The sequence below is a fragment of the Monodelphis domestica genome, chromosome 7 (assembly GCF_027887165.1).
Source record: "Monodelphis domestica isolate mMonDom1 chromosome 7, mMonDom1.pri, whole genome shotgun sequence".
NCBI classification, from domain to species: Eukaryota; Metazoa; Chordata; class Mammalia; order Didelphimorphia; family Didelphidae; genus Monodelphis; species Monodelphis domestica.
The window spans coordinates 143,197,947-143,221,584 of NC_077233.1; the positions used below are offsets into that span (position 1 = coordinate 143,197,947).

The 23,638-nt window shown below is 37.2% G+C and overlaps 1 protein-coding gene across 5 annotated transcripts in view; it reads left to right on the forward strand.

Annotated features, from left to right (window-relative positions):
• The window catches only part of LOC103102108 (uncharacterized), a 76,881-nt gene that overhangs the window by 8,491 nt on the left and 44,752 nt on the right, over positions 1-23,638 (forward strand). Inside the window, exons 1-7 of one of the 5 annotated variants that reach the window (XM_056805704.1) lie at positions 6,120-6,442; positions 12,149-12,262; positions 12,906-13,019; positions 15,054-15,183; positions 22,103-22,196; positions 23,006-23,156; positions 23,270-23,477. In XM_056805704.1, coding sequence (XP_056661682.1) covers positions 12,911-13,019; positions 15,054-15,183; positions 22,103-22,196; positions 23,006-23,156; positions 23,270-23,477 — 692 coding nt within the window. In that variant the 5' untranslated portion in view covers positions 6,120-6,442; positions 12,149-12,262; positions 12,906-12,910. Of the gene's footprint in view, positions 1-6,119; positions 6,443-6,528; positions 6,729-12,148; positions 12,263-12,905; positions 13,020-15,053; positions 15,184-22,102; positions 22,197-23,005; positions 23,157-23,269; positions 23,478-23,638 lie in introns of those variants that run through there. The other 4 variants (XM_056805705.1, XM_056805703.1, XM_007499277.3 and 1 more) reach the window with 4 other exon arrangements.

A 23,638-nucleotide genomic window follows, 5' to 3' on the forward strand; every position in this document is an offset into this window, starting at 1 on the left:
CTATCACTATCAAGCAATTCCATTCTTCTACTCCCTACCCCAAAGAATCCCTACCTGGTAACAAATAAATATAATCAAACAAAGCAATACATTGACCTTGTCTGATAAAATATGGTTTATCCAATGTCTCAAATTTATCACTTCTTTGTCAAGAGGCATAAGGTATGCTTCATCATCAGTCTTCTGAAGTCATGATTGGTCATTTCATTGATCAGAGAGTTCCCTAGTCCTCCAAAGTTGTTTTGTTTTACTGTGGTCATTGTATAACTAGTTTTTCTGAATCTACTCTCCTCACTCGTTATCAGTTCATAAGATTCTTGCTAGGTTTCTCTGAACCCATTATATTTGTAATTTCATGCACAATGATATTGCATTATAAGCATATTCAACAATTTCCTCAGTCATTCCCTTTTTCCAGTTTTGTATTAGAATAAAATTCTATATATTAGAATAAAATACTATAAATATTTTCATGTGTGTAGGTCCTTTCCCTCTGTCTTTGAACGTTTTTGGGGTATGAGTTGGTGTTGATACTGACCAGTTTAGTGTATATAGTTCCAAATTGCTCATTGTTCTCTAAATGTTCCCTATTTTTGCTGAGAATACCTTTATCCATCCATTCGGTTGGGAATCTGAGAGTCATCCTCCACCCTTTACTCTCCCTCACTTCTAGTGGATTGCCAGGTCTTATTGACTCTACCTCTACACAATACCCTTTATCTCCTCTACCTTACTCACATGGCCTACTTCAGGCCACCAACACTTCTCGCCCAGGTTATCACAATAATCTTCTAATTGGTCTCCTTACCTCCAATCTTCCTTCTCTAATCTGTCATTGATAACAGTGGTCAAAGTGATATTCCTAAAGCTTAAGTCCAATCATGCTCAAGAAGCTCCAGTGGGCTCCAACTTACCTCCTTTTTGGCACTTAAAGTCCTTAAAATCTAGTCTCTGCCTGTCTTTCCAGACGTGTTGCACATTATTCTCATTAATAAACTGTATGTCAGTGAAGGCAAACCTTTTAGAGATCAAGTGCCCAAAATGCAACCCTCATACTGCATGTTAGCCCCCTACTTTATCCCAGACAGGGGAGGGAGGAAGCTCTCCTATTGGGCTGCTGGGCAGAGGAGTGGGTAATGTGAGAAATATCCTTAGGCGCCGGTGTAGACGGTGAAGGGAGCAGTCCTCTCCAGCATGTGTACTATAGGTTCACCAACCCAGCTTTATGCTGTAGCCACTTCTTGGTACATCCTATATTAACATTCCATTTCTTGTTTCCATGTCTTTGCATGAGCTCTCCCATCCTCATTCCTTGAATATACTTCTTCCCTACTTCCAACTCATAGAATTCTTAGCTTTCTTCAAACATTTGTCTCTTTACAGTCTCTCTGAATATGTTAAAATCATACAAAATTCCTTCAAAGAGGAAACAATAGAAATAACTACTGGAAGTCCCTTTGATGATTATACCAAATAAGTAATTAAACAGAGAAACGTGAGCTTGCCAAAGGTGTTTTGCGACTTCCATTAACTATTTTTAAACAATGAGAACTGGTGCTAACAGAAATAATCATTTGTCCTTTTTATATGTTGTTCTATAGCTTCAACAATAAACCTTTAAAGAGAATGTATACATTGCTTTATTTAGGATCTAGCAGAGATATGGTGAAGAGCAGAGGTATCAAATGGAAATACTCCCCAGTGGCCCAAATCAGATTGAAATTTAACTGGGAGGGGGCAGCTGGGTGGCTCAGTGGATTGGGAGCCAAGCCCAGAGATGGAAGGTCCTGAGTTCAAATTTGACCTCAGATACTTCCTAGCTGTATGACTCTGGGAAACTCACTTAACCCCCACTGCCTAGCCCTTACCACTCTTCTGCCTTGGAACAAATATCCAGTATTGATTCCAAGACAGAAGGTAAGGGTTTAAAAAGAAAGAAAGAAATATAACTGGGAAATACTTAACAAAATAAATAAAAATACAATACAACATAATAATGTTAATATGTGATTTTCTAAATCAATATGTGGCCACAGAAAACCTTATGTAGTTTAATGATCTAATTTCTTTTGAATTTGACACTGCTTGTCAAGAGAATAGGGTTTTTTTTTTTTTTTACTACTGTGATTTGCAGTTAATAAATGTTTATTGAAAATAGACTTTGCAAGGGTAAGGTAGGTGGCTTAGTGGATTGAGAACCAGGCAGTTCTGGGGTCAAATGTGCCTCAGACCCTTTGTAGCTGTGTGATTTAGGGCACATCACTTAACCCCCATTGCCTAGCCTTACCACTCTTCTGCCTTGGAACCCATGCTTAATATGGACTTTAAGACAGAAGGTAAAGGTTTAAAATAAAAACAAACAAAAAAAGTGACTTGCAGAGTGGGGAGAGGAGTTGGGTTGGGAAAGGGAAAAATTCAAAAAGAATAAAAGGTCTAATATTGTGCCTTGTGAATGAACTCCCATGATTTGTAGAATCATAGATCTAAAATTGGAAAGGAGTTTAGAAGAAAGGGTCATCAAGTCTAACACTATCATTTTATAAATTAGAAAAATGAGTCATAGAAAGAGTAAATTGACTTGCTCAGGATCACACAGGCGGTATCTGAGAATAGGATTTAAGCCAGGTCTACCTGACTTCAAGGCCAGCATTCTATGCCCACCTCTATTTCCATCTCTCTCTCTTTGTGTGCCTCATCCCTACTAAATCTATTCTTTCCCCTCACATTAACCTCCAATTCTTTCAATCCTCAGTACTTTTTCTGTCCACTACCTTATTTTGACTTCACTTCCCCCCTTTCCAATTTCAACTCTATAGTTAACAAATTCAAATCCATATTGTCCTTGACTGAGAAGTGGGAAGAAAACCTCTATCCACTTTCTTATCAACAATCACCCCTTGGCAAATATTAAATGGCTTGCCTGGGATCACATAGGTCATTAAGTGTCTCAGGCTCAATTTCAATTCATCTCCCTGGTTCCTGGTCCAGTGCCCTTATCTACTGCATCATCTGGCTGCCTGAGTACACTACAAATTTTTTTATCCAACTTTAACTGAGCCCTTACTGCAACAAAGCAGTAATTGGTTCTCTCACTCCCTAAAGAAACTAGATCTTTTCTCTTTAAGCCTCCAGGAGCTCCTCACCTTCCCCAGCCCTCTCTGCTGAAGACTTTACCTACTTATTGAATAAACTGAGGCCATCTGTGGTGAGGACTCTTTTTTACTTTATTGTTTCAACAATCTTTGACGTCATGCCTCACTCTCTCCTTCTGCCCTCTAGTCTCTGAAGAAGTGGCTCTTTCTCCTTGCCAAGGCCAACACTCTTCATGCACCACCTATAGAAGTTACCTCTATTTCCTCCATAATTTACTTCTCAACCCTTTATAATATAGCTTTCAAGCTTGTCACTCACCTGAAACTCCTCTCTCTAATGTTACAAACATAACTGCTTCACCTTAGTCCTTTGTGATGGCTTATCATGCATAACATCGCCACTAATTAAATTATGGATATTTAAAGGTTTGTCCTGGGCCCTCTTCTCTCTCTACACTCAATTGGCAACGCTATTTTTTAATTAATTAGTTTGTTACATTAAAATTCCCAATTATCTCCTCTCTGGAGAAGGCATCGTTTGAAAAAAAAAATGTATATATATAAAACTATGTCTTGCTTGTTTCTGTTTATCAGTTCTTTCTCTGAAGGTGGACAAGTCATTCTTCAAACAATATTTCTGTTTCTGTATATGATGTTCTCTTGGTTCTACTCATTTTACTCTTCATAATGTCATGTAGGTCTTTCCATGTTTTTAAGTAACCCGATTGTCATTTTTTATGGCATAGTAGTATTCCATCACAATTATAAACCACAACTTGTTTAGTTATTCCCCAATTGAAAGTTATCCTCTCAATTTCCAGTTCTTTGCCACCACAAAGAGAGCTGTTATACTTAAGAACATATAGGTTCTTTTCCTTTTCCCCCAATCTCCTTAGGAAATAAACCTAATAGTGGTATTGCTGGGTCAAAAGTTATACACAATTTTATAATTCTTTGGGAATAATTCAAGATTGCTCTCTAAAATGGTTAGATCAGTTCACAATTCATCAGTACAAAGTATATTTAGTGTCCTCATTTTTCCATTTTTTTGCATGACCATAGAATTTTGAAGATTCCCAGAATATTTCAGGGCTCAATAACCTCAAACAATAGCTAGAGAATCTCATCACATACGGGGAAATCCTTCTTCCATTTGTACTTGGTGCTTACCAAAAGAATGGATTATAAATGCTTTTGTAAACTATAGTTGTATATTTTGTACCTTGCTTGGCACTGATGTCACAGGTTTGTTTAACAAAATTATCATTCTGGTTATATGTCAAGGAATTTTGTATGATCTTAGCATATGCGTGAGATAAACATTGGAAGAGACTTCTATGGCTATATTTTGCTTTCCTGGAACAAATACTTCTTCTGTAATCAAATAAGCACTTATTAAGCACCTCGAAACAAACACAGAAGAATATTGTCTTTTCTGTACATTTTACTGCCAATATATGGTCTACCTGTCTTATAACATACATTATTTCATTTTGTAATTATTAGCAATATATTGTGTTTGCCAACTGGATGGTAACTTGATCAATTTTCTTAGCACTTTTATCTAAGAAGCTACATTGTATATATCTTATTTTTATTTTGGTAATGCAAATGTGTTTCTTTAGGATGACCTTTGGGCTAAGCATGATCTATGCTTATACTACTCTGACACATAATAACTATGTGACTATGGGCAAGAAAGTCACAACCTCCCAATGCCCCACACAACTCTCTTAGCCTACATTTTACTGTCAGTATGTGATCTACCTATCTTATAACATACATTATTTCATTTTGTAATTATTAGCAATATATCGTGGTTGCCAACTGACTGGTAACTTGATCAATTTGCTTAGCACTTTCATCTAATAAATTACGTTGTATATATTTTGATTTTGGTAATGCAAACATGTTCCTTTAGGGTATGACCTTTGGGCCAAGAAAGATCTAGCCTTATTATGCTTCTGACACATAACTGTGTGACTAGGGACAAAAAAGTCACTTAACCTAGTGTTCCACATGGCTCTCAGAGCCTTTGGAGTTTGCAGTCTTTGTGGGTCTGTAACCTGAATTCCCAATGAGGATGAAGTCAGGGAATTCCCCAAGTCTGTGACTTCATAGGCTCTGTTTTTAAACAACCTCTATACATTTTTTCTTTTTTAAATTGACTTAATTTTTTTTTTCAATTATATGTAGAAACAATTTTTGACAATTGTTTTCTGACATTTTGCAGGTCAGATCTCTCTGCCTTTCTCCCTCACCACCTCCCATTCCATAGGTTTCTTCTTTAGCTGTGGATAGCATTTTTTTGTCATGAGTCCCTTTATCTTGGAGCCTTGTTTTTGCTGGTAACAGACTAGGCTTCACAGATAATCACCATGCACCATTTCTGTTCCTGTACATAGTGTTCTGGTTCTTCTCACTTCACTTTGCATCAGTTCATGTCTTTCCAGGTTTTTCTGAACTTATTCGGTTCATTTCTTATGGCATTCCATTTCAACCATATACCACAACTTGTTCAGTCATTCCCCACCTGACCGGCAGCCCCTCAATTTCCAATTCTTTGTCCCACTCCCACTCCCCCACCCCCAGCATTTTCACTGGCTCTCTCCTATGCTTGGAATTTTCTCCTTCCTTATCTTTTCTTCATGGCTTCCTTCAAGTTAAATTAATTTTTTTTTCACTTAAAATCTCACCTTCTCCAGTCCCCTTCCATTTAAATGTCTTCTTCAGCAATTCTCCCCAATATATTCTGTGTATATCATGTTTGCACAAATGGTTTACATATATTCTCCCTCAGGAGACCAGGAGCTCCTTGAAAGCAGAGACCCTATTGCATTTTTTTGGTGCAAATAAATACACAAAGCCCAGCACATGGTAGGTGCTTTTATAAATGCTTGTTGATTTGGCTAAACTCTAAGCTTTATGAAGTCAGGTTTACCTTGGTCTCTCCTAAACTTCTAGAACACAATCTCCCCCTTAAATCCCCGCCCCCTTGGTCACATGATCCAGCTACTGCTCTTCAGCATCTCCCACCCAACCACATGCCTCAGTGCCTCCTCCGTAAACAGTGGGGTTGGGTCACAGTTGCCTCCAAGATCCACCATTCTGGTGCTCCTGCTCGCCCCGCTGTTGACTGGAATTACCAGTCTAAATCAACAGGCTATTATTTTCTATCCTACAGAGACGACTCTGCAGAGACCCCAGGAGCTTGACGGGAAGGAGGAAGGCCTCTCTACCCAAATGCAAGATGGCGGCCCCAGCGACGGAGACGTCGGCGACTTCTAGACTCATCGTGCCAGCCTTTGCCAGGATCCAAAATGGCGGCGAAGAGCGTCGTCTCAGGGCGAGTGAGTAGCTCTCTTCTTGCGTGAATGGGGCCCCGTGCGCATGCACCGATACGGTCAGACCACGCCCCCACAGGAAGTGACGGTTGTTAGCGGAAGGCCGCCAGAGCCGCGGGAATTGAAAATTAGGGAGTGTCGTAGTAAACTTGCCTGGGCGGTGCTGGCGGCGCGGGGTGGTGGGTGCCTGGGGCGGAGAGGAAAGAAAAGCCTGAGGTGTCTCCCCCTCCACCCAGCCTGGGCAGAGCCCGGGGTATCCATCCCGCGGCAGTTCGAGGAGCTAGGCCAAGAGGTGAGGAAGTCACTTGAATTTGACTAGCGGAGGTGGCTAGGGGAGAGGGTGTTGGAGGCCGGAAGGGGCGTCATGACGGACCCCCACGGTCTTCCCTTGCTCTTGCATTGTCATTGCTCCCTCTCAACCTCAGGCATACACTAGGCCTCAGCTGTACCTTCTGTTGAGAGCCTTAACGTAAGGGTGGACCCAAGCTTGCTGCCTCTATCCCAAAGCCTCTTCAAACACTGGTGTGGACCACTGGCTTCTTTTGTGATGCCGACATTCACTTCAAAAGGCAATTTGTTCAATGCCTTCTAATGGCATACATAGATACCCCCCGCCCCCCCCAAAAAAGGTGAAACAACTCCTGGCCTCCCGAGCCTTACATTCTATGGAGGTGGGGAAGTTAATAACTTGGAAAGGGAATGGGCCTGTAGAGCCAGAACTGTGTTTTGAAAGGTGTAATGGAGGATGAGGAATAGCTTAACGATTTGATTGAGGGAGCTAAGGAAAGAGAGTTCAATCCATAGGAAACCACATGTGCAAAAACAGGTATACAGGAGGCGGAATGTTGTGTTGGGAGAATCTGGTGGTCCAGGTTCATTGGAAGGATGATTCGTATATTAGTCACCAATCATTTGTTAAGCATCTAATATATGCTAGGGACTGTGCTAGATGCTGGGGAAGAAAGGAAGCAAGCATTTATTAAATATCCACCCTGTGCCAAATGAATACTTTACAAATATCTAGACAGCTGGGCAGTGTTGTGGATAGACTTTAGAGCCTGATTCGGGAATTCCTGAGTTCAAATACAGCCTTAGACACTTATGAGCTGTGTGACTCTGGGCAAGTCCCTTTTCCTCTGTTTGCCTCCGTTTCCTCATCTGTAAAATATATAAACTTTTCTTTGTGTTGCAATTGCCTGTTGGTGACTAAATGTGCAATTTTTTGAAAATTTAACAAAAGATATATTAGCTATTGCTTGAGGTGATTAAAAAAAGTCACCCAGAGGTTTCTTATGTATAGAAACCTGGGCATGCCTATAATCAGAAAAGAAGCCATTAAGTAGAAGACTTTGAAACTGAGAGGAGTTTGATATGGCATTAAGTAATTTAATTAAGTGTTTTCATTGTTTTGGTTCAACCTACCCAGGAGTAATGAATAATTTCTCCAGTTATTTAGGGTCTTTGTATTTCAGAAAGCAGTGTTTGTAACTATATGTAGGTACTGCTGGATTGGTAGATTCCCAGATATGTTACATATTCTGTATTTAATTTTAAATGTAATTTCTTTTTCTAGCTCTTCCTGCTGGAATTTATTGGTATCATACAGAAATGCTAATAATTTGTGTGGATTCATTTTATCTTATGCATATTTGCTGAAATTATTGTTTCAAATAATTTTAGTTGACTCTTCAGGGTTAAGTAAGCTATCCTGATCTGCAAAAAATTGATAGCTTTGTTTTTTCTTTATCTCTGTTTATTCCTTCAGTTCCTTTTTCTAATCTTGGTACTATAACCAGCATTTCTAGTTCTTTGTGAAATAGAAGTGGTAAGAATGGACATCTTCGGTACACTCTGTATCTTACTGGAAAAGATTCTAGTTTATAATATGTAAAGCTGGCTCTTGGTTTTAGACATACACTTGATCTTGGGCAAAAGACCAAGTGTTTTTAACCAAAAAGCATGTTGTACTTTATCAAAATCTTTTCTGTATCTGTCAGTAGAATCATTTTTGTATCTTAATACAGTTAAGTAAAATTTATTGTTAAGTGACTGCCAGCAGCCACAAATTAACATATTCGTGGTTGAACACTCAGAAGGAAGGTTGAAGACTGAGGGAGAATGGGTGATGAGGGAAAAGGAGAGGGGATACCATAAAGGAAGAAAGACTCAGAGCTTAGGGATTCTACCACCTGGATTCCAGTGTTGTGAGTGTGATAGATGGTGATAAGACAGAGGAAAGCAGTACTCAACACCACACTTCAGAGTCCAGAGAATTGAAGCAAAAGAGTAGTCCTTAGAGCAAGTAAGCTCTAAGTGGAATTCAGCTCTGATGGTGAAGAACTTCAGTGGTCGAGAACTTGGTGGAGAGAAGAGCTTTTGTAAAGAGCTTTGGTGGAAAAGAGCCTTTTTTGGAGGAGAGCCTTCTCGAATTAGAACGAACTCATTTTTCTTGGGGTTACAAAAAGGAAGGGGAAGAGGGACCTAGGTGATCTGGTGAACATATGGCCTAAGGCTTCTAAGTTTGTTTGATAAGATGTTAATTGATTCTTTTAGAGTATAGCCTCAGGGATGGATCTCAATTAGACCAGGTTAAATACTGAACCAAAGGCTTAGAACTTAACTTGGTAAAAATGCTCTCATGGCTCTTGAGTATGGTTTTTGAGTACCCCCAAAATATAACCAAGGTTCATACATGCTTTGTGTGCTGCATTGTTTTTCTAATAGTTTATAATTTTTGTTGGTATGTATAGAAACAATAGTTCATGAGTTTTGTTGGTATTAAAGTGTTAGTATTTTATTTTAAAATTTAACATCAGTATTCATGAGGGATTTTGTTCTATAGTTTCATATTTCTGTTCCCCCCCCTCTCCCCATCCCACCTGGTGTAGGTATCTAAACCATATTTATGTCTTATTCTCCCAATTCTTGGTACCCTGCTCCTTCCATATTGCCCTTTATGGAATGCCTACTCTAGTGAACAAATTTCTTTTCATCTTAAAGTTCTTACTCCCTTCCATCTTCTGGCCCTCAGTGTAACCTAACTCACCTAATGATGACAGTACTTCACTTGCCACCCTTTCCAATACTGGCTCCTTTTTTCCCCTCATACTCCTCAAATCATTTGTCACACTTCCATGCCAGATTTTGCCTTTACTACTGTCAACATCAAACTTGTAGCCTAAATCTGATGATCCTCAAGTTTTAGAATTATCTTGTACTTGTTTCCTATTCCCATGAGAATTCACCTTGAAGGGAACCTCACACTAGCAATTTCAGACTGAATAATGGACCCTAAGGTAAGCAGATGCTAAGTACTCTTTGTTTTAGATAGAATTCTCCATTGTATTAGAGACCCTTTCCGTAGTAGACCCACACCTTAAGGCAGGAACCCTCCTTTTTTGTGTCCTTTGCAAGGATCCCCTTCCCTTACACCCTAGCCTCTAGCTATGATACCTTTCCAAAGCTTGATTGTGTCCAGTCCCTATAGTTTTCCTTGTAACTATGATAAATTCAATCTTCTTTCTCTGCCCCTGGATCTCCCCAAAAAGGTCCCCTAAATTCTTTTGTTCCATGGAGTTGTCAATCTAGTGCAGTTTGCTCTCCCAGGGATCATTGACCTGAGCAACCAAAGTTCAATCCTCGGACTCTGTGTGGAAGCCTTGAGGAAAGCACTGAAGCCCTTTACTTTATTAAAGAATGGTTTTTCTGACGATTTAAAAGTTTTGTGTTTTTCCCAGTCAACACCACCTTCACTAAGTAGATTCCTCCTTTGAGATTCATGGCATCCAAATTCATCACCCAATCCTAATCCCTGTGGTTTTTATCTGTTGACCTCTAGGTCCTCCTTTCTTCTGGGTATTTAGTGCTTAGCTCAATTTTTCTCTCTTCTCCTACCCTCATTCTAGAGGACTTTAACACATATATTTATGCTAATTTACCAGTTCCTCAATATAATCTCCAAGACACATGCAGAAGTAGTCCTATCTTTGAATTTGCTATCACCCATAAACATGCCACTTTAATGTCCACAAACTCCAAAATTCTTTTGGATAAAAAATCATAATTTTTTATCATTCAGTCTTCCCCTTTGTCTTATGACCCTTAACCCTCTTCTTCATATTCACCATGACCTCAATTTCTTCCTCCTCTCAATTTTTCCCCAGACTTCTGAATTACTATATCAAAGGTACCATCATCCAAAATTTTCAACCTTGGTGCTTGATTCTCCACCCTTAGTGACTCCACACATTCATTCAGTTGCCAGATCTTGTCATTTCTATCTCAATATCTCTTTCATGTCCCCTTGTCTCAGTGCTAGAGGTCTTTAAGTGATCCTCCTACTGCTAGTTACTCCCTGCAAGATTACCTTTGTATGTGTTTTATCTGTACATGTTATCTTCCCCAAATAGAATGTAATCTTACGGCTGTTTTTTTTTTTTTAATCTTTGTATCCCCTACTATATTTTGGTGCTTAGTGAATACTTACCAATTGCTCTCATGCCAAAGGACCTTACTTCAAAATCTACCACTTGTCACTACTCTCTTATCACTAATCTTAGATAAGTCACATCCTTTCTCTGAGTCTTAAAGTTTGTTTTTTCTTTTGTGGAGTGAAGGTAATAGCTATCTGAGAAAAGGGAGTGAAGAAGAGAGCCATAGGATTATAATCAATAAGGGTTGACACCTAGTTAAATATAGGGAAAAATTGAGAATAATTCCAAGTTTGCAAACCTAGGCAACTGGAAAGGATAGGATGTCAGTAACCTAAATAGAAATGGCGAAAGTTTGTCAAAGGCAAAGATAGTGAGGGGTTTTTTTGGACCGTAGAATTTGAGATTTGAGAAGGAACATGCGAATATAAATGTCCAACTGTCTGATGAATAGACCAGACTGTTCCACAGGAGGAAGATTGAGGCTGAACATCTAGATGTAAGAGTCCTTTCCATCGAAATTATCTTTGAACACTTAGGAACTGATATGGTCACCAAGAAAAAAAGAAAAGGGCCTAGGGCACACAGAGCCTGGGGTTGAATACCTGTGATCTGTAGGAGGGAGGGATCTAAAATCTTGCCACAGCCTGCCCTCCTTTATTTTCTTGTTCATTCCCATCCATTTCTATGTATTTGGGTTGGACTCATTCTTCCCCCCAGCTATCATCCCTATCCCCTCCCCTAAGAAAGTCTCAAATGATTTTGACATCCTTCCCTTCTCTCAAGGACTGGGGGTTTCACTAATTAGAACCTACATAAGGAGTATAGATTGTATTTCTTCCCTCATGCTTGACCAAACTGAACTGTTCCCTCTGGACATGTTTCACAGTTTCCTTCTCTAGTACAGTACCTTTGTTCATATTCATCACAGTCCTGAAATGTCTTCTTTTCTCTCTTTTCTAATCATGCATCCTTACCTGTTTTTGTCCTACTTGCCTCTAGTGGAGATTTGTCTCCCTAATCAGAGCTATAATATTTCATATTCTTTCAATATATTTATATTCTAACTTGTGTTATAAAGCTGTGTCCTCCTATACTGAACTTTAGCACAAAGTACTTGTTACAGCAACCAAAATCTTATCTTTGAGTGTTTCACACACTATATTATGCATAGTAAACACTTAATTGTCTGTTTGAATGAATAAACATTATATATTGCTTCATTAGATAATTCTTAACAGAAAAACACACACACACTCATACATCCTGTTTTGTTTTGGAGGTGGGTGTAGGTTGTCATCTGTTTCCTTCCTGCTCGCCCTAAGGCTCTTGGTCAATTGGAACTGATTTTCTGAATGGAGATTGACTCTCTCTTTGAGGACTTGAGTCTCAGAAGGTGAAAATGAAAACTTGGAACTGTTTCCCTTTTCCCTAAAATAGTAAAAGCTAATTATGAAATTTTTTGCAGAAAAGTAGTGGTTCTGAACAAATAATATTTATTAAAAGATCCTTTTTTGTTTTCTAAACATAGTTTGAGGTTTTCCAAGTGCCCTTCCATTAGCATTAATGACTAGTTTTATATCTTTTTATTTAAAAATGTTTAACCCTCTTCTGTATAGGTTACTCTACTAGGTGATGGTGGAGATTCAACAATCAGTAAAACATGGTCTCTGCCTGTTTCAGACTTACAATCTAGGTGAGGGCGTATGACAAGTATGAAGGAAATATATGAGCCCAGTGTTATGGGAGATCTCAGGAAGGAAAGAGCATTTGAGTGGGAAGAAGGGGTCAGGGCAGGTTTCCTGGAAAAGGTAGCATTTTGAGCCAGGCTTTGAAGAAATTATACAGAAATGGAGGAGATGCTCCCTGAGTGTTGCACATGGTGCAAGCAAAAGGCATAGAGTTAGGAAATAATTTAATGTATATAGACCATGAGTATCCCTGATTGAGACCCTAATGCCTTCTGTGTTGAGACAGTTGTTCTTTTGAGTCTATTCCTTCTGATCTTACCCTAATGAGATATACTTATTCCATATTAGATAACATGGGACCTGTAAAAGAAGCCAATGAAGAAGGTGTGATTTTGATTAGTGACGATGAAACAGACATTGAAACTACATTAGGGAATTCTGTTGTGGTGATTGAACCTTCTGGTAGGTACTGCCTGTATATTTGGTAAGTTTTTTTCGAATTTAAATGTACATTGTTAACACACCCAAATCAGCCTTTTCTCCTGTTTTCTCCCTTCCTTTCCCCTATTGCAATTTTATTTGAAACAGTGAGAGGCACCATGGTGAAGGGGAATCAGAAGACCTGGGTTCAGATCCCAGCTTTGCTGTTTTCACCCTATGTAAATCATTTAACAAATCTGGGCTTCAGTCGCCTCATCTCTAAAATGGAGTGGGAGAGACAGATGACCTCTGGGGTTCTTTCCAACTTTGAATTATGATCCTCAATTGTAGACTTATAACTAACATAGGGAGACCAATTAGTTTCTGTGGTTGTCCTTTTGTTTTTTAATGTAATTTTCTATTCTTTGTGATGTCTAAATTTGAAGTGTTGGATATACTACCAGATTTCATAAAACATAGAATTACTTATCAATCTTCCTGTGGTTTAAGTAATTTGTGAAGTCTTCAATCAGCATTAGCATTTATAGGACATCTCTACTAAGTGTGATTTGGTGTAAGGTGGGAAGGGAAAAAAACCGTTGTAATAGCAACACTAAACCCTGATGATACTATTAACCTGAATTCAGGCATGTACAGACTAGTTAGACATTAACATACACATAAAACAAAACAAAAAACCACTGTATTAGTAACATACCAATAAGTTCAGATTTAATAAATGTTGTATGTTGGTTTCCACATTCACTAGTTCATCTCTGAAGTTTTTTCCAGCTTTTATACTAGGCTCCTTAGTAGACACTTAAGTGGACAATAAATGCTAACTTAGCATATTATATTCAGAGACAGTAATAAATCTGTTTATGTTTTGTTTTGGGGGAAGGAAAGAACACTAGAAAACTAGCATGCTTAACTAAGAATCTTATATTTTAATCTGAGAATATGGGGTTTTAATACAAAAACTTTATAGAATCAGTGAAGTGATATAATAGCCCTTCCGTTGTAGGAAGTAGTGGGGCAGCATAAACTGAGGGAGGAAAGGTCAGCAAGTATATATAAGCTGTTGCAGTAATCTAGAAGTGAGTTATTTGAGAGTGATAGCTGTGGAAGTGGTAAGAAGCAAACTTCAATATTAACAGGACATAGGGCAAGCTAGGTGACTCTGGATTAAGAGCCAGGCCCGGAAGTGGGAGTTCCTGGGTTCAAATCTGGCCTCTTAGCTATATGCCTCTGGGCAGGTATCTTAACCCCCATTGCCTAGCCTTTACCACTCTTCTGCCTAGGAACCAATACACATGTATTGATTCTAAGACAGAAGTAAGAGTTTAAAAATATATTGACTTTTTTATATTGAATGAAAAAGGATTTTTTTAAAAATTACCTCAAAGAGGGAATTAACCTAGACTAGAAGAATATGAATCAAAAACATTTACTTTTGGGTCATTAGAGGTTATCTATCTAGTCAAATCTCCTCGTGTTGCAGGTAAGGAAACAATTTGTGTTTAAAAAAAAAAAACTTACTCAGTTTATATAGCTAGCTAACTAAAACTGTCTTAAGATTCAAATGTCCCAAACTAGTATTCTCTTATATATGCTATGTTGACTTGGGTTTTTGGTTTTTGGTTATGATAAGAGAGGTTATAGCAAAGAAGAGCTATAAAGAGATCATTTTATATTGAAATAATTACAAAATATTAATCTATCTTTTGTTAACTGTCCCTTAAGCTTGCTTCTGTAAACCATCACACCATAACCAAAGCAACCTGCAGGTAAGACATGAAATATTAAAGTGATAGTGATTATCAAAGTCTCTGAGAATAGAGTTGTTTTGCTCAGAGAGCAGAGACTGAAAGCAATCTATGGTTTCTTTACTTATTAGGTGTTTGAGATATTTTTTATTTGCCCCATATTTGGAATATTTCTCCAGATAAAGCCAGATTAGTGGACCTTTAAATTTTTTATCAATTTATAGAAAGAATGGGATTTTATCTTTTCTTTCTAGCTTAAAAAAAATTAAGTTATACTTTCTTTGTGTCTCTTCTCCCTCCAACTTTTCAGAAAATTCTGATATAGAAGAGAAGAAATCTGAAGAAATTGTGGATGAGGAATCTGGGCTAGTAGTTACTTTCTGCAAAAAAGGGATGGTGATGCCACATGCAAGATATGACTGTATGACACACCCCTTTGAGTATGTTTTTTTTTTTACTATATGGCAACAATAGAGAATAATTTTCTTAAGGGAAAATACTTTTATTCTAACTATGAAAACTGTGTCCAAGTTGACTGAGGCATCCTATAAAATATCATAAAGTCTACTTGCATATGTTTATACACATTAGTGGACTGTTTCAATATGTCCCACTTTACTGTCTAAACTTATGTTTTAGAGCTTGTTTCATTTAGCATTCTCAGTTGAGCCATTCAAATCATAGCAAACAGTAAAGTATAATTGAATTTGTCTTTCTTTTCACTTCTAGATAAACTTTATTTTGGGAATATAGATCAAAACCATTTTAACATGGCAGATGATAATTCAGATGTGTTTAACTTGAAGCTGCCGATTTTTTTTGTGGTCTCTTCATGTTGATTTTTAATTTTTAATAACTGTAAATGAAAAAGCTGAAGCTTCCCCTAACTGAATTTTCCCATTACATTTAGTTCCAAGGTCCTATTCAAATTCAATTGTTATATCAAATATTGTTTGAAATTAATGGACCATTAGTTTTGTCCAAGGAATCTTTTTTGTGATATAGAAACTTGACTTAAGGTTTGTCTTCATAAATTCAAACCTTTTTAAAAGCCACTACCCTCAGTAGCTATCTACTTTAATGTGTTACCCAAAAAAGATTCCCCACTACAGTATACCAAGACAACTGATCATCGGTTCCTGTTGAAAGACCCACAATGATAGGGAACATACAATCTCCCAAGATACTTCATTTCATTCTGTTTTAGGATAGCCCTAATTGCTAGGAGGTTTTTCCTGACATCGAGCCTAAATTTGTCTCTTTACAACTTAAACCCATTATTCCTTGTTTTACTGGCTGGAGTTGAGTATTACAAGTCTAATCCCTCTTCACTTGACAGCTTTTAAAGTACTTTGAAGATGACTGCTGTATAACCAACCTCCTACTTTCCCTCCCTGTCTTCTCTAGATTAAACCCTACTTCCTCCAAATAGCCCTTATAGGAACTAGACTCGGGGGTCATCACCATTCTGTTTGACTATCTCTAATTAACTGTTCTCTAGTCTCTCAGGGTCTTTTATAAGCTGTTGTTCTGGATTGTACACAGGATTCCAGAGGTCTGGCCCTAAAAGTGCAGAATGTGCAAATTCCACATTAAGCTTTGAGGATCTCCCTCCTTACTCTGGGAGCTCTGCCTCTCAATGAAATGAAAGATAATGTCATCATTTTTATTTCTCATTCTATTCTTGACTGGTTTTGAGCTTGTAGATCACCAAACTCCCCAATTCTTTTCCAGACAAACTGCTCTCTATCTGTCCCTTGTTCTTATAAAGTTTATTTTCTTTAACCTAAGTGTAAGGCTTGATGTTTTATCCTTATTCTGTTTTTATCTTATTACCTTCAACCTAATGTGATAGCCTGTCAAGATCTTTTGTTTAGCTCTCCTTCCCAGATATGGGTCATCACACATGTGAAAAAGATTATTTATTCCTTGATCCCAGTGCATGTGTGCATGTGTGAAAATGTTAAATGCTGCAGGAGACCAAGTACAGACCCCTGAGGCACTCCATTGAAAATATTAATGCTTTCTCCTTGGAATCCAGCTTGTCAATCACTTCCATATCCACCTAATTATTCTCACCTACATCTTTTCATCTTTTACAAAAGAATAGTAAGAAATGTTTTATCAGATATTTTGCTAAAAGAGGTAAACTTATCTACAGCATTCCACTGACCCTACCATCTTAGTAACTCCCTTAAAAAAGAAATATGGTTAATCTGATATGACCTATTGTTATTTGAGGCTGCCCTAGCTCCTTGTGATCACTGCTTCCTTTTCTAGACATTTACCAATCATCTCTTTGATAATAATATTCCATAATTTTGCCAGGAGTACAAATCAAACTCACTGTCCTATAGTTTTCACATTATATTCATTTTTCTCTTTCTTTTGAAATTTGGGACAGTTGCTTTTCTCCAGTCCTGCAGAACCCTTCCTGTTATTCATGATCTTTCACAAATCATTAACAATGCCCAGCAATCATAAATTCATATCTGCCCATTCTTTCCTTTTCTTCCCTTCATTCTCCTTCCTTTCCTCCTTTTTTCCTTCCTTTCTTTTTTAAAAACCCTTACCCTCTGTCTTGGAATCAGTAACCATGGCTATAGCTAAGCAATTGAGGTTAAGTGAGTGCGTCAGGGTCATACAACTAGGAAGTGCCTGAGGCCAAATTTGAACCCAGGGCCTCCTGTCTCTAGAGTTGGCTTTCAGTCTACTGAGGCACCTAGCTGCTCCAGTTGCCAGTTCTTTTTGCGGGATGAGGGGGTTGGATTTAATTTAAGTTTTTTCCCCCAATTAAATGTAAAGACAGTTTCCAAAAATTTTCAAAGAATATTGACTCTCAAATGCTCTTTCTCCCCCTCAACCTTCCACCCCCACCTTGAGATGATATGCAATCATAAAAATTTTACATGTGTAATCATGTAAAATCTTTTTACATGTTAATCCTTTTGTTGAAAACTCAAAATGGAAAAAAAAAAGAAAGAGAAAAAAGTTTACTTTGGTCCAAATTCAGACTCAGTTTTTTTCTCTGAAAGTAGATGGCATTTTTTTTTTTATCATTAACCCTTTGGGATAGTTTTGGATCATTGAATTGATAAGAATAGCTGTTATTCAGTTATTCATTTGTAAAGTATTCCTGTCTCTGTACAATGTTCTCCTGGTTCTGTTTATTTAATTCTGCTTCAGTTTGTGTAAGTCCAGGTTTTTCTGAGCTCCTCCTGCTTGCCATTTCTTGCAGCAAATAATATTCCATTACAATCATATACTGTTACCTACTCAACCAATTGATGTGTATCCTTTCACTTTTCAAATCTTTGGCCTCCCCTAAAAAGAAGCTGCTTTAAATATTTTTGTACATAAAGGTCCTTCCCCTTTCTGTTTGTTTGTTTGTTTGTTTGTTTGTTTTGTTTTGATCTCTTTGAGATACAAATCTAATTATGGTATTGCTGGGGCAAAGGATATGTACTGTTTTATAGCTTATAACCCTTTGATCATAGGTCTAAATTGCTCTTTCTGAATCAGTTCACAACACCAACAATTTATTCATGTCCCAGCTTTCCCACATCTCCAAGTTTTGTCATTTCCCTCTTGTCATAATAGCCAGAATGATAGGTATGGGGTGGTACATCAAAATTGTTTTAATTTGCATTTCTCTAATTAATAGCAATTTAGAGCATTTTTTAATAACTATAGTGAGCTTTAATTACTTTGAGAACTGGCTGTTCATATCCTTTGACCATTTATCAATTGGGGGAATACCTTATATTCTTAAATATTCAACTCATTTCTCTATGTATTTGAGAAATGAGGTCTTTATTAGAAAGACTTGTAAAAAAATGTTGAACCATTGTGATTACTCTGTACTACTTTCTGTCCTGTTGCTTCTTTTTAGTTTCTGACCTCGTATCTCCTCCAATTTACCCTGTTTTCTATCGACCCTATTCTCCTTCCTATCCTATTTTCCTATAGGAGATCATTTTCTATATCATCTGTAAATCTTGAAATTTCTCAGACTTGTGAATGTTAAAAATTTTCCCCAATGGGGAATTCTCAATTGGAACAATTCCCTACTGGGAACATTCCCCATTTTGACTGTGAGAACTCGCCAGGATCAGAAATGGGAGGACCTCTACTCCACCTGTACTTAAGACTGCTTTAGGGGAGAAAACTCCTTGCTAAACAATGAAAGTACTTGGACCCATGCTTATGATGAGGCAGGGAGTTCTTTGAGCCATGCCTGTTTTTAGAATTGATACAATGGGATGCTAGGTACCTATAAAGTTCAGCAACTTGTAAACTTGCCAGGAGCAAAGAGGTGAAAGCTTACTTAGAGGTTTTCTCTTTAGGGGATTAGTGGACTCAGCTGTGTTTTCTCTGGTTCAGGCTTACTAAAGGGATTAAGTCGACCCACCAGTGTTTTCAGAATGGGTTGTCCTTTGGAAAACGTCTGCAGTGATTGGTAGATGTAAGGACTTAGGGGAGGTGACATAGGAGAAAAACCCCTATATAAGAAAAAGCAGAATCTCTTGAGAAGGGAATCCTTTTGGAGAGCTCGGATGAGGATTGCTTGGGAAGAATCTCTTGAGAGAGGCTCTGGAGAAGGGAAGCTCTTGGAGGACAATCTCTAAGGAGGTCTCGCTGGAGCTCCTCGGAGGGGACTCTGTCCCTCTGGAGGCTCTTGAGAGAGGCCCTTTGAAACAGTCTCTGGCTGGAAGGCTCTTTGAGGAAGACTCTGGCTGGAACTCTCTCTGAGGAGACTCTGTAACCAGAATCCTTGCTTAGACAGACCTTGTGGTGAGTGATAAAAGACTGACTGATTCTCTCTCTCTTAAGACTCAGGTCTAGGCCATGTTGTCTTAAGGCCCTTCATACTTACATTTTTTTCTCTCTCTTTTTCTTTGATTACTCATTGTATTATTAATTAAATTCACTATAAAACCCAGTTGACTTGGGCATATTCATGATTGGGAATATATTCCCTGGCGACCACCTTATATTTGATTAAAAAACCAAGACACTGTAGTGAAACATGTTTTCTGCGGTCAAATTTACTCACCCACTCTTATATCTATCATAATTTGTATCTATCAACCATTTTAATTATAACAGTTTATGGCTCCCACTCTTATATCTACAACAATTTAAGGCCTTCAACTATTTTAAATATTACACATTCCATCATATTCAACTCACACCCTCACTCTCTGTCTATGTATACTCCTTCTAACTGCCCTAATAATGACAAAAATCTTTGGTGTTACAAGAATCATCTCCCCATGTAGAAATGTACACAATTTAATCTTATCTGATGTCTTTCTATTTCTCTTCCCTGTTTATCTTTTTATGATCCTTGAGTCTTATATTTAAGAGTCGCATTTTCTATTCAACTCTGGTCATTTCATCAGAAATGTTTGAAAGTCTTCTATTTCATTGAATATCCATTGTTTTTCTTCTGAAAGATTATGCTCAGTTTTGCTGGGTAAGTAATTCTTGGTAGAAGTCCTAGCTTCTTTGCCCTCCAGAATGTCATATTTCAGGCTCTCTGATCCTTTATTGTAGAAGCTGCTAATTCTTATGTTATTCTGACTATAGCTCCATGATATTTGAATTGCTTCTTTTTTTTGACTACTTGAAATAGTTTGTTTCTTCTTGACAAAGGGGACTTAGGAACTTGGCTATAATATTCTGGAAGTTATCCTTTTGGGAATCTCAGGAACGTATCTGGATAATTTCAATTTCTGTTTTGTTCTCTGGTTTTAGAATATCAGGGCAGTTTTCTTTGATGATTTCTTGAAAGATAATGTCTAAACTTTTTTTTAATCATAATTTTCAGGTAGTCCAATAATTATTGGATTATCTCTCCTGGATTTATTTTCCAAATCATTTGTTTTTCCCATGAGATTTTTTTTTTCATTCTTTTGACTTTGAGTATTTTTTGATGTCTTCTGAAGTCATTAACTTCCATTTGATCAATTTTAATTTTTAAGGCACACTATTCTTGAGTGAGCTTCCGTATCTCATTTTCCAAAGTTCTAATTCTGTCTTTCAAGATAGTTTCCTCTTCGGTGTATTTTTGTATATCCTTTTCCTTTTGGTCAATTCTGTTTTTGAAGGATTTCTTCTCTTCTTTGGATTTTTGTGCCTCTTTTACCAATTGGCCTATTCTCTTTTATAATGTTTCCTTAGTATTTTTTGTGCCTCCTTTACCAAGCTATTGACTCTTTTTTAATGATTTTCCTGTATCTCATTTCTTTTCCCAATAGTTTTTTCTACCTGTCTTATTTGAGTTTTTAAATCCTTTTTGAACTCCTCCATTTTGAGGGATCTTTGCCAGCAATTAATATTTTTCTTGGAGGCTTTGGATACAGCAGTCTTGGCTTTGTCTTCCGAGTTTGAGTCTATCCTGTCACCAAAAGAACTTTCTGTGTTGAGTTTCTTTTTTTGTTTGCTCTTTTTCTTTTAGTTTTAAAAAATGTTAAAGTTGGGCCCTGTAACTGTAGTGAAGGGAGAATTCTTCCAAACTTCAGGTTCTTTGTGTAGCTGCATTCAGAGCTAGCACTAGAGATCTATCTGTTTTCAGTATGTAAGGAGAGGTATGTTTAGTGCTCTCCTGGCCTGTACTATGGTTTGCGAGTAACCCCAAACTCTCTTTCACCCCCTTAGAATTGTGACCAGGGTCTCCTGCTCCCCTGTGGTGCTGCAGTGCTGATGCTCCTCCTTATAAGGGCTGCAACTTGATTCTGTGTATGAGCAATGCAACAAGTCTTGCCCCCAGAGCCATAAAAGGATCCTATAATCTCCTTCTGAGCAGGAAGTTATCCAAACCCCCTCCTCACTCCCTTTACTAGGTTGTTTTGGGCTGAAAAATTATTTCACCTTGTCTTTTTGTTGGCTATACTGCTCTAGAATTCGTTTTGAGGTGTTATGTCATTATTATTTTTTGGAAGGTAATATGGTAGAAATCAGATGGGTACCTTCTCTGCCATCTTGGCTCTGCCAGTTCTTTCAAGACCCAAGGTTGCACCTGGGCCTAGAAACCTGAATTCATCAAGGGCAACTGGGTGCTCTTTTACTACCTTAGAATTTATTTCTTTTGAAAGGAAAAAATATGTATGTATCCACTGTAAAAAAAAGCTAATATAGGAAATCAAATTTTTACATTTCATTTTAGAGAAAGATGAAATTTTATCATTGCTTTTCTCTTTGTTTCTGCTCTGATTCTCTTAATAAGCATAATTCTAGACTATAATCAAGTTTTATACTTGCCAAATATGTGATAATGGGGAGGATATAACATTCAAATCAATATTATATATTTCTTCTGTAACTTATCACTAATTGATTTCATATTGATTTCAGACGAACAGAGAATGAGACATGTATTCCTGTTAAACAAAATTCAGATATATGTGGTCAGTGCTACTGCTACATTTGTGATAAACTAGCATCAGAGGTAAGATGAGATTAAGTCAATTCAGGATTGAAATGCTGAAAAAATACATAAGTTCGTGGATTTTAAGACTGTTTTTTGAATATGTTATGTCATTAGACTTTTAAACTAATTATATTAGGAATACTTGCTGATATATTTCATAAATACTTTTATATAAATCCTCTATAATGATATCTACCTACATGAATCAAAATATGCTAAAATTTTTTGTATGGTATAGCAAAATTTGTCATCATATTTTACAGAAGTAGTGTTAAAAGAAATTGTACAATATTTATATATATATATATATATTACATTTAATATATCTTGTAAAGTTGTCCCATTTGTAAAGGAAAAAAGCAATGTTTTTTGCTCTCTTGAAGAACTAAGCTTTTTAAACTACACAGTGCTTTGGCTTGCTTGAAAAATATTCTTCCTCTGAAGCCCTTTTCTGTCAGTTAATGTTATTGAAATGATTTATTAGTAGATAGGAATACCTGCCTGGGATCCTACTGTGTCAAGATTAGAAACCAACCCTACACTCCCCTATGTTTTAGATTTAGATCACTCACCTATTCCCGGCAAGAAAGTATAAATGGAATAGTGTTACTTCTATCATTATCCTGAGAAAACTGTTCTGTATACTTGCCCTTTTATTGATAAATCAATAGTGTAATTTTTATATGCAAAAAAAAGCACATTAATATATTGTCTTTTGAAACTAAGGTATACCTTGTAGTATCAAACTTTATAATGAATAGTTGGTCATCTTGTCCAGACAGTGATGTAAAAAAAGAGACTTTTTTAATTGTTGTTTTTTTTTTAAGTGTCAGTACTGGACAACTTCTTCCTCTTGTCATTGCAATGCCCATAACAAAAGTAAATTTTGGAAGGATCAACGAAATTTTACTTTGACTGGTGTCCTTGTGATTTTTAACCTCGAACTCACAGAAATAGACACAGATCTCCATCATGGGGGTAAGCAATTGCTTTAAAAGTTTCTTTAAAGCTATAACATTTCGTTCCTCTGTTAATCCCACTTAAAATGGTTTTCTATGACTTTTTTGTTCTTTTCTTCTCCTGAATGAAAGACTTTTCTTTGCCCCTTCCCTCTCCCTTCCCTCTTGTATTTTTTGTAGGAGAGCTTCTATTTAAATTTCTTCGAGAGCTTTCTATACAATATAACAACTATCTTTCTGGAGAAATTATTCTGAGTTTTCAGGATTGCACATGTCCCTCAAAACAGACACCTGGACGATGTAATATCTGCAGTCGGTTTCAAAATGAGGTTATATATAGGTGAGTAAATTCTAGTGAGATAGTGCTGCAGTAAAATTTGAGGACCAAATACATCTCTTGTTAGCATTGCATACTTATCTTATAGACCCATTGGTACCCAAAGTAGAGATTGTCATGCTATAAAAACGTTTTTTCTTCTCTCTTATGGTCTTGAATTATAC